At 35.4% G+C, this 12403-nt stretch overlaps 1 protein-coding gene across 1 annotated transcript; it reads left to right on the top strand.

Moving 5' to 3' along the window:
* Positions 1 to 4693: 4693 nt before the first annotated feature.
* On the top strand, positions 4694 to 6205 carry LOC107916849 (probable stress-associated endoplasmic reticulum protein). Its single transcript, XM_016846215.2, has 3 exons — positions 4694 to 5072; positions 5526 to 5676; positions 5988 to 6205. The coding sequence occupies exons 1-3, from the start codon at positions 5070 to 5072 to the stop codon at positions 6032 to 6034; spliced, it is 201 nt and encodes a 66-aa protein (XP_016701704.1). The 5' UTR covers positions 4694 to 5069; the 3' UTR covers positions 6035 to 6205.
* The last annotated feature ends 6198 nt before the right edge of the window (positions 6206 to 12403 follow it).

Consider the following 12403-nt stretch of genomic DNA (forward strand, 5'->3'; position numbering starts at 1 on the left):
AGATTCACGATGTCTTTCATGTTTCGACACTTCGACGCTATCGATCTGATCCATCGCATATAATTAGCCCATCAGAGGTTGAAATTCAAGCCGATATGAGTTATGAAGAAGAACCGATACGTATCCTAGCTCGTGAAGTGAAGGAGTTGCGAAACAAAAGGGTTCCGCTAGTGAAGGTGTTATGGCTCAAACATGGGATCGAGGAAGCTACTTGGGAAACCGAGAGCTCGATGAAAGAACGATACCCAAACCTATTTACCGGTAAGATTTTCGGGGACGAAAATTTCTTAAGTGGGGGAGAGTTGTAACAGCCCTAATTCGACCCTAGTCGGAATGTGGTTTCGGGACCACAAAACCGAGTCATAAAATTTAGTTAAAATTTTATTTGCATATCTTATATGTGTGATAGTACTTGTACAAAAATTTGATGTTTTAATTTTATATTAGGAATGTGAATTTTGCTTGAAAGGATCTAGTTGAAAGACTTGGAAAATTATGATAGGTAAATAAGTAAGGACCAAATAGTATTAAAGTGGGAAAGTGTTGTCCTTGCATGTCAAATTAGCCAAACTAAAGCATAGTGGCCGGCCATGCTATGGGTGGAAACATGTCTCCAACATGTTATGCTAGTGATGTATGTTAAGAAAAATAAAATAATGAGCATGGTGATTAAATAATGAAAGGAAGGGTGATGAAAAAAAAATAATATGGTCTCATCCATACCCCCTTGTTGCCGGGAATTGAAGAAAGAAAACAAAAAAAAAAAGTGTTCATTCTTGAACATCTTTGGCCGAATAGAGGAAAGAAAGGAAGGGGAAAAGCTTGAGAAAATCGGCTATGGTGGTTTGCTAGACTAAGCTCAAGAACCTAAAGGAGAGGCGTCCAACAAGGGGAAATCGAAGGTCATCGAGTAGCCGACTCGGAATTATTTTACCCAACATAAAGTAAGTCATTAAGCATATAGTTGGTATTAATTCAAATGGTCATAACATTTATGTAATGATGCTGAATGGAATGAATAAATATATATATATGCATGTACGTATGTGGTGATGAAAGTGTTGAATGAAAAGAAAAGAGGTGAGATGTATTGAGTTGTTGATCTCGGCACTAAATGTGTGGGTATAAACATTTATGACCATGAGATTGGCGCTAAGTGTGCGGGTTTAAATTGTGCAGCACTAAGTGTGCGAATTGAATATGTAGCACTAAGTGTGCGAGTTTGACTATGTAGCACTAAGTGTGCGAGTTGACTATGTAGCACTAAGTGTGCGAGTATGATTATGTAGCACTAAGTGTGCGAGTTGATTATATAGCACTGAGTGTGCGGACTTAATAAATATTCTTGAATCATTATGGACACTAAGTGTGCGACACTATTGAGTCGATCACGGATAGCGGATCGGGTAAGTATCTTGAGCTCATGGCTAATAGGTGCTATGTCTATATTTGGAGTTGAGCTTGGTAAGTTTGAACCCATGTGACGAATATACTTGAAGTCACGTACATAAGATTTATCGTGGAATGGGTGAAAGGCCGTTTAGTTGTATGATTGTAACGAAAATAAAATGATTTATGAAAATGCCTCGAATATCCTATTGATGAGTATATGGAATGTGAATGCATGATTTGGTATGAGATTGAACCGATAGGTCGGAGGAACTATGGTATGGTTCGGTATGGATGGAGTAACTAGCCTCGTTCCATTTTGTTTCCTCTTGTGATAATGTTATTAATGGATGGTAGTGTATTGCTTATGACTTACTGTGTTATAAACTCACTCGGTGTTTCCTTGTCACCCATACTAGGTTTCTTGGACTCGTCTCTTTTTGCGTGGTCGGGCCGTCATCGAAGTCATCACACCGGATAGCAAGTTTTGGTACTTTTTTCTTAGTTGGCTTAGGAGAACATTTCGGCATGTATAGGCTATTATGTTGTGTTTGAACTTTGGTATGTAATCTTTTAGCCATGCGAAAATGGCATAAATGTTCGGTTGGGTTTGGATTCATACGTTAGGTCGTAAATCTTGATAATTCGACCTTTTTATGCCATACGTCATGGTTGATTATTTTGGTGTTAAAATTCATGATATGGCAATAGTGTAGTAGGGGGAAGTTTGACAATGATTAGCCTTTGGCATGGTTAGTCATGATCATAATTTGTGATATGCATGATGAATTATTAGTTAGATCAAGGAGTAAACACGAAGTGGGCATAGTTGCTTTCGTAACAGATGCTGGCAGCAGCAGTGACATGAGATTGAAAAATCACTAAAAATAGTAGGAGTGGAATTAATTGATGAATAAATTATGTAATCGAAGTTCGATGAGTATATTTTCATATAGAAGTAACGAAAAGATCATATGGACAGTATGTTAAGAGATAAACAGGTTCTCGTGGGACAGGGCCAGAACGGTTTCTGGATTCCCTTCTCCAACTTTTGAAATTCATTATAAATTAACCAGAGATAATTAGGAGTCATACCATATATGTATAGATTCCTCTCTGAGTCTAGTTTCTATAGAAACAAACGGCATCAGTATTGAAGCTCTGTACAGGGAGATATCCAGGTCGTAATGCGCAAAGGTCAGCGTAGTCGACCCCAGTAACATGGGAGATTTTGACTACTAAACTGTACTAATTGGCCTGACCAAAAATTCTAGAAAAAAATATGTAGATGGGAATATGAGTCTAGTTTCAGGGAAAATTCACGGAACTGGATTTCGAATTCCAGAGCTCAAGATATGATTTTTAAAGCGACTAGTACGCAGATTGACAGCTTGTCTAGAAAGACTTTAATAAGTGGTTTAAAGTCTGTTAACACCTCGTGTTCGACTCCGGCGACGGTCTCGGGTTCGGGGTGTTACAGCCTATAACAATAGCTACCAATCGAGTTTGAAAAAACACCTTATGAGGCTCTGTATAGGCGAAAGTGCCGAACACCCTTGTATTGGACGAAACTTAAAGAGAATCAGATTCACGGGGTCGATTTGGTCAAAAAGACCGAAGAGAAGGTTAAGGTGATTCGTGATTGCTTGAGAGCTGCTTCGGATAGACAGAAATCCTATACAGATTTGAAACAAAAAGAGATCGAGTTTCAAGTCAGTGATAAGGTTTTTTTAAAAGTATCCCCGTGGAGGAAGGTCCTTAGATTCGATAGAAAGGGCAAGCTGAGTCCTTGTTTCATAGGACCTTATGAGATTACTGAAAGTGTAGGGCTTGTTGCCTACCAATTGGCTTTTCCCTCAGAATTGTAAAAGATTCATGACGTGTTTCATGTTTCCATGTTACGTCGATATAGATCGGATCCTTCACATGTGATCGCACCAACTGAAGTTGACATTCAACCGGACACAACTTATGGCGAAAATCCGATTAAGATTTTGGCTCGGGAGGTCAAACAATTGAGGAATAAAAGTATAGCACTCGTGAAAGTTTTGTGGCATAGACATGGAGTCGAAGAAGCCACATGGGAACCTGAGGAGTCCATGAAAGATCAATACCCCAACTTATTCACTGGTAAGATTTTCGGGGACAAAAATCCCAAAGAGGGAGAATTGTAACAGCCCAATTTCGGGCTTAGTTGGAACAGTGGTTTCGGGATCACAAATTCGAGGCTTAGAAATTATTTTTATTATTATTTTGGTGTCATAGTATGATTATACGAGTGTATGAAAATTTTGGTGAATTAATTTTAGCGTTTGTGAGCTTAATTGCGAAAAAGGACTAAACTAGTCTCTAAACTTTAAATTATTTTAATTGCATCCTCATATTGATAATACTCATATTGATAATGATATAAGAGTTAATTGTATTATACATCCCCAAACTATGATCCTTATTCTAAACTAGTCTCTAAACTTTAAATTATTTTAATTGCATCCTCAAACTATCAATGTTATATCAATCAGGTCCTTCCATTATTGGAATCGTTAATTTAACCATTAACTGACATGTAAAATATTATATGACAATTTAAAATGAAAATTTAAAAAAAATTAAATAGTTGTTGGATAACTTTTTTTAATTAAATACTAATAAAAAAAAGTAAACAAAAGAGAAAGAGAGAGAGTGAGAGTGAGAGTGAGTGAGTGAATGAATAGCTTTTATAAAAGCTTCGAAAACCTCAAAACTAATATTTACAACATTCATTTCTACAATATTAATTTTTCTTTAAAAATTTTTCATTTTAAATTATGTCACTTTAATGGTTAAATTAATAATTTTAATAATGGAATGGCCTTATTGATATAACATTGCAATGGCGAAGCCAAGGGGCTGGCAGGGGCCCCAACACACTCTAGAATGGAAAATTTTTCATTTAGGCCCATTTATAATTTATAAAATTTTAAATTAGCAATGATAAAGTTGCACTTTGGCCCCCAAAAATGATTAAAAAATTGTATTAATGCTTTAAAAATTATAAATATATAATGTATTAAAATGGTGAAATTGTATTTTTACTATAGTAAAAATATACAATTTAATTCCGCCCCAAAAAAAATTATGGCTTCACCCTTATAACATTGATAGTTTGAGGATGTAACTAGAATATTTTAAAGTCTGATGACCAATTTAAAATAAGTTATAATTTGGGGATGTTTGATGTAATTAAACTCATTACCATATCCGAAACGTTTTCACTAATTATCCATAAAAGAAACATCTTTCTCTATTGCTAAAGAGACAAAATAGGAAAACGGGTTTAACACAATTATTGAAACTAAAGCCCATTGATCTGCCCATTTAAACAAAAAGGTATACGTATACCAAGCAACCAATTAGATCGCGCCACGTTTACCAATTTGCGTGAGCTAACCAATCAGGACGAAGTCCATGACCCTTCATTTTACCGTATAATGCGGATGAATTAATCAGCAGCATACATAGCCCCTTATAACGACAGCCCGGGATATTTTCGCGAAGCGAGGAATAACCCCCCCCCCACCAAAAAAAAGAAAAGAAAAAACACACACCCAAGGAAAAAATCGTCGCCGTAAAAGAAAGAGAAGAATTTCGCCTGAAATTTCCTTCGCTTTCTCGACCGGCTACCTCGTCTCTCCCACATCATGGTAATCTTTTGATTTCCTCTTTTCTTTCTTTCTTTTTTTTTGCATATTATATGAATCGATCTGAGCTATGCTTTCTTACGCTTCAATTTATCTTTTTCGAATTAAACCGGTTGCACACTTATATAGATTGTAGATCTCAATTTAGCATAATTATGTCCTCAACAATTTAATCATGTGCTTGTTCGAATTTTTTTTTGAATGAATTAGGTAGACGGACCTTGACTCAACCCTTTTACTACTATTCATCATTTTATTCTCAATATTGAGTATTTGTGAATTTTGTTTCTTTTCTTATCAAATTTCGAGTTATAAAAAAAGTGGGAAAAGTAAGAACACCAGTGTTTTTCCTCCAGTATAATTGTTAAATCCATCAGCATGATCGAAAATATGCATAAACTATTTCTTTTTTTAAATCTAAATTTAAATGGGATCCCTCTGATCTGGTTTGTGCAGACAACATCAAGGCGCCTTGCAGACAGGAAAGTGTTGAAGTTCGAAAAGAACATAACAAAGAGAGGAGCTGTTCCTGAAACAAAAAAGGGGAAGGATTATCCTGTTGGCCCTATGTTGCTTGGGTTCTTCGTTTTCGTTGTCATTGGATCATGTAAGATTCCTGGCTGCTTATCTTTTCACCATTATATGTCCTTGGATATTTAGCATTGACTTTTGTTGTACCAAATACAATACTTGATTTTGCTACCGATATGTTCAGCACGTTCTCATAATGTGTGTTGTTTCACCGGTGAATATTCTAATTTTGTTCGGTATGGACCTTATTAGCATGATATTTGGGAACTTGAATTTTAAAAGATGAATTTATTTTTCTAAAATGGTGTTAGTTGTGTGATAAAACACATAAATATCATGACCTTGCAGCACTGACTTAAATCTTGTTTTTTTCATCATCTGTTTCAGCTCTCTTCCAGATTATGAGGACAGCGACCAGTGGAGGCATGGCATAAGGCTGCATATAGCCCATGTTAAAAAAAAAAATTGCAGAAGAGACTTGTTATGTTCTTTTTCTATAGTGTTGTAGCGAACTGATGATATAATATGTTTACTAGATATGCGTTGTAACTCATGTTGTGAAGATTTCAAAAATTTAATTAGATCAGATGAAATGGGCCACAAAAGCATGCCTCTCGTGATGTTAAAACACAATAGATACACCAGATGATGTGGTTGTTTAATGTTGGCACCATTCATGGTTTGAAGTTTTCAATTGTTTGATTCACACCTCATGTTTTGAGAAATATTTACCATTCAAAATGTAGAAAAATCGGAGTCTTTGTTTAAAGAAATGCATTGAGAAAGGGTGGATGCATAGAACCTTTCAATGAGATCATGCTTTTTCAACTCTCTCAAAATGGAATCTATTCCAAACATATATGCCATGGTTCCTTAATTCAACAGGGTACAAATGCTTAAATTTGATATTTTTAGATGTTTTTTCAGACTTCTTGTCGATATTAAGTAGTAGTCAAAATTTTGTATTCTTTTTTCATGGTATTATGCATGAATCAGATATATCTTGGCAAATTTTTCAAAAAAAAATTGTCTTCCACCAAGGAATTTGATAAGTGAGATTTTGAGTAAGTATTTATATAATTTTCTTCTCTAAAGAAATGATTCATCAAAATAATAAGTCACCATTAAAATTGGCCCGAGCTGGGGAATGACTAATATACAATGCAAAATAGATCTTGTTCTATCATTGATAAGAGAAATATTTATGAAAAATACAAATTGTAGTTTGAAGAAGAGGAAGGAGGAGTACTTGGCCCACAACAAATAGAAGAGGATTTATTTAATCACATAGTTTGGGCTCCTAAGATTTGGCGCCCTTGGGGTTTTCTATTTGATTGTATCGAAAGGCCCAATGAATTAGGATTTCCCTATTGGGCGAGGTCATTTCGAGGCAAACGGATCATTATGATGAAAATGATGAGCTTCAAGAGAATGATTCAACATTCTTGTAGAGTGGAACCATGCACTACCAAGCACAAGATAGATCTTCCAAAGAACATTCATGATTGGAGTGACAGCTTTAGTTATTACAGTAAGGTTGATCATTTAGTTGACATTAAAGATACTTGAAATTTCATTTCTAATAACACCTTTTTAATTAGGGATAGTAATCAGGACCATTATTCCATATATTTTAATAGTGAAAAACAACTTTTTGAGCTTAACAATGATCATTCTTTTTTGAGTGAACTAGAAAGTTTTTTTTTATAGTTATTGCAATTCTACTTATAATATCGTAGTTATTTTGGTCGATTGATCTTCCAATATTCTAGTTTCCAAAATTCTAGTTTTTTTACATTTCTTCTTAGCTGTTTGGCATGTAGTAGGTATTTAGTTTGTAACAACCCGTTTTTAGTCAAATCAGAATAGAAGTTTCGGGACCACAATTCCAAATTCAAAATATTTTTTTTATTATTATTTTAATGTTTAGGACATGAAATTATGATTGTGTAAAATTTTGGTTAAGAAATTTTATCATTTGAGTGTTTAATTTGAAAAAAATGACTAAATGGCGTAAAGTGTAAAACTTGTGTTCTATTAGCTAAAGGTGTTTAATGGCTATAAAACCTTAAAGTTAAGGTCATTATGTGGTAATTAGACCATTAATTAGATAGTGGATGATAATGGCTTGGTATAATTGAAATATTGAATTAATCATAAGGTTAATTATGTAATTTGGTTATTAAACATAAAATAAATAAAACAAAATGATAAAATAGTGTCCATCTTTCATCTAGCCGAAAATTTGAAGAAGAAATAGCCATAGAAATAGCTTGAAACTTTCGGCCATTGTTCTTGCTCAATTGTAAGTCCATTTTTGTTCGGTTTTTAATGATTTCTATGTTTTTGAAATCGTTGCAACTAGGTCTAGCTAGCCCAGGGACTATATTGCAAAATTGTTAAAGATTTAGAAAGTTTCCATTGATGAATAAGCATGTATTTTGATGTTTGATAATAGATTTTGAATGTTTGATGATAGTTATACAAGTTTTGTTAAGTGATTTTTAGTAAAAATGCAAATTAGGGTTTAAATTGTGAAATGTGGAAACTTTGTGGTTATAATGTGAATTAAATGAAAAATATGGGCTGCTAGGGACCTAATTGAAAATCGGCTAACATGGGTTTTGGTTGAATTGCATTAATTTGTGATTTTATGAAATAAGGACTAAATTGTAAAAATGGTGAAACAATAGGGACAAATGTGTAAAAGTGCTTTGAAGTGTGTTTTAGACTAAATTGAATAGAGGGATTATTAAATAACTAAATTTGATATCATATAGATCAAGAAAAGTGAAACTCGTATCTAGATCGGGGGAAAAACAAAGTTCTCCACTGTTCGATCAGTTTAGTTGTTTTTGCATCTGAGGTAAGTTCGTATGTAATAAGCATTGTTTTAATTATGCTTTAAATGATTTGATATTGCATAAATTGTGTATACGAGACTACAGTCGTGTTTGACAACGGTTCGATTAATCACGGGCACTTAGTGTGCGAAATTGAGATAGCTTCGACTATATAATTGCATTTAGTGTGCGAGACCGAGATAGCTTCGGCTATATATGTATTGGCACTTAGTGTGCATAATTGAAATGGCTTCAGCTATATATATATATATATATTGGCACATAGTGTGAGAAATAGATATAGCTTCAGCTATTTATTTGGCACTTATTGTGTGAGTTTCCCAAGTATCCAATAATATTCAGAATGGTTCAACGGGTACGACAAAGATGTGGATAAGTATGAGTTTGATACAGAATGGTACAGGTATGTACGTGAACCGTACAAGTATTGAAATAAGGAAATTATGAAAGTGATAACTAATCTTGTGAATGAAATTGTGATAGGATGATGATTCCATAGGTGAATTGTATATTATGTTTTATTTGTTAAATCGTGCACATTTGATAAGTTGATTTTAAATGCTATACGAACTTACTAAGCTATAAAGCTTACTTTGTGTATTTTTATGTGTTTTATAGTGATTTCAAAGCTAGCTCAGACTCGGAGACCGTCGGAGATCGTTTCACACGATCCAACTATCACTTGGTACCTTTGAAATTAAGTTTTCGGTCATATGGCATGTATAGGGACTTTGGTCATTTTGATAAATGTGGTGCTTATGAAATTAGCCTTTTGAATTGGTTTGTAAATGTCTAAGGTTTGGTTTTTATGTATTTGGCCATGTGAGTTGGCTGATTTTGGTTAATTTGGCTATGTTTATATGTATACAAATGACCTATGTTGTGTGATTGAGGTTGGTTTTGTGATGCTTTTCGATAGTAAGTTTTATAGATGTCAAATAGTTTATAATTGAGAAGCTATGTGCTTATGAATTGGTGCATGATGATGCATGTTTTGAAAGGTTTAATTAGTTTATTCAAATATGTGAAGTTGGTATGATTTGAATGAGTAAAACATGAGATTATAAGCATGTTAGTTGTTGGTATTGAAATGGTATGTTTTAAACCTTGATTGTGATTGAATTGAATGCTCACGTATGCTATGAATGAGTACCATTTGAATCGTGTAGGTGTGCATAAGTTGGGTGGCAAATTGGCTTGGTAAATAGCTTATTTTTGTCCACACGGGCATGTGTCTCAGCCGTGTGTGATACATAGTGATGTACACGGCCATGTGTCCCCTAGTGTTGAAATTGAAATCAAGTCAGTATGCTTCACACGGCCTCAAATACGAGCGTGTAACTTGACCGTGTCGCATAAGTCAGTATACCCTACAGGTTTGGCACGGCCAAGCACACAGCCTGGCACACGGCTTGTATGGCCATTTTTAGGGCACACAGGCATGTGTGTTGGCTGTGTGACCCAAGTCAGAAAGTTACACGGGGTCAGACACGAGCTGGGACACAACCATGTGATTCCATTTCGAATGTCCACACGGCCTGTGACACGGGCGTGTCTGTTGGCCGTGTGAGACACACGGCCGGGCCACACAGGCGTGTGTCTCCTATTTTGAGAAAAATTTTCTAAGTGTTGAAAAAGTTTCCAAAGTCATCGATTTAGTCCCAGACAACTCCCAATGCATGTTTAGGGCCTCGTAGTCTCTTAATAGGGATATTTTGATTGAGATTAAATGATGATTGCTTGAAATGTGAAAATGTATACAAAGTGAATGTTTAATTGTTTTATAAGTTCGGTAATGCTCCTTAACCTTATTCTGGCGTTGAATACATGTGAGGTGTGTTACATTTATTGGTATTAGAGTTACGGTTTAGTCAATTCTCAAACTAACGCAGCGTGTGTGAGAGTCTAGCTATACATGCAATATATAAACTGTGATAGTGTGATGACTCCTGACAATATAAAATGTGTTTTCGTATAGTAAATGGATCCCGATCGAGCTGTAGCTGATGATGTCGAGAGTAATGCGCCAGCTCCAACTCAAGGTGTAACACCCCTCAGCCATATTCAACGCCGAAATAGAGTTACAGAGTATTTCCAAATTTATAAAACATTTAAACATTCAATTCACATATAATCTCACATTTCATACAAACATTATTCAAACTCAAGCATAACATCCCTATAACGAGCCTACGAGGCCCTAAACATGCTTTGAAAGTGGTTTGGGACTAAACCGATAACTTAGGAACTAAAAATTTTTCTCAAAACAGGGGACACACGCTCGTGTGCCCCGACCGTGTCTATCACACGGCCACAGTCATGCCCTCGTCACAGGCCGTGTGGACATTTGCAATGGGAGCACATGGCCGTGTCCCAACCCGTGTCCAACCGCTATAACTCTCTGACTTGGGTCATACGGCCAACACACACACTCGTGTGGCTAGCCTGTGTGCCAAGCTGTGTGCTAGGCCGTGCCAAACCTGTAGGGTATACTGACTTATGCCACACGGCCAAGTCACACGCCCATGTGTGAGGTTGTGTGGAGCATACTGACTTGGTTTCAATTTAGCACCGGGGACACATAGCCGTGTAACAAGACCGTGTGTCACACACAGCTGAGACACACGCCTGTGTCTTTGCTCGTGTAGACAAAAATAGGCTATTTACCAAGCCATTTTGCCACCCCAAATTGGCACAGACCTACATCAAACCAAATGCACAATTCATAGTATTTATAAACAACCAAAACAACCATAACCAAGAATAAAATATATATCATTTCAAAGTCAACAACTATCATGCTTACAACACAATATTCTTGCCTATTCAAATTATACCAATTCATATTTCCAAAGCATTCATATGTACCATTTCAACTAAGCATTTCTTAGCCTAAGACCACAAGCACAAACCTTCTCAATTCAACAACCATTAACTACCTTGAAGGTTGCATTCAACAATTCATTCTCAAGTAATCATGAACCACATTATTAAGAGGCATTTACACATATATACATACACTACATAATTGCCAAAATAAGCCAACTTACATGGCTAATACAAACCAAACACTAAATATTCACAAGCCAACACAAATGGCCAAAATCATGCTATATATGTCAAAATGACTTAAGTCCCTATACATGCCATATACTTAAAATACCAAAGTTCATAGGTACCAAGTGATAGGCGGATAGTGTGAAGTGATCTCCGACGATCCCCGAATCCGAGCTAGCTTGATAACACTATAAAACATAGGAAAATAAACAAAGTAAGCTATAAAGCTTAGTAAGTTCGTATAAAATAAACTCAACTCAATCTCAAGATTATAATTCAACAATTTGAATATATATATATCAATATTTAGCATATATTAGCTAACAAACCTTTTATATACACAATTATGATATTAATCAAATTCTTCACAAGTTTCTTCAAACCAAAGCTTATACACGTCACGTACGTACCTGTACCATCTCATATCATTCTCAATCACATTTTTAATTTACCCGTTGAACCATTCGACATAGAAGTCGGATACTCAAAAGTCTCGCACTCCTACACTGCGGCCCAAAGCCAAAACAAGGTAGCTTATATTCGAAATACCGATATCATGTCTCGGAGCCAAATCAACCAACATTCATGGCCTGAAGCTAAATCAGCCAACATTCATGGCCCAAAGCCAAATCAGTATAACTTGCACCCGAAGTGCAAATATCGTGGCCCAAATCCAAATCCATGTATCCCTTAATGACATGTCACTAGTATCCTAATCTATTCCTAAGGTTCAACCGGGATTTCAAATGTTGAATCATCATCGAATCACTATCGATTATATCCATGATCTTGTATACACAATTTATGAAATATCAAAGCATATAATATACATTTATATCAAAGCTTATAATATACGAACTTACCTCAAATGCTAAAACGGCG

Source organism: Gossypium hirsutum, chromosome A01 (assembly GCF_007990345.1).
Source record: "Gossypium hirsutum isolate 1008001.06 chromosome A01, Gossypium_hirsutum_v2.1, whole genome shotgun sequence".
NCBI lineage: Eukaryota > Viridiplantae > Streptophyta > Magnoliopsida > Malvales > Malvaceae > Gossypium > Gossypium hirsutum.

Coding starts and splice junctions, on each gene's coding strand:
- LOC107916849 (XM_016846215.2), top strand. Junction 5,677..5,987: donor TTTCGTTGTCATTGGATCAT/GTAAGATTCCTG, acceptor CATCTGTTTCAG/CTCTCTTCCAGATTATGAGG.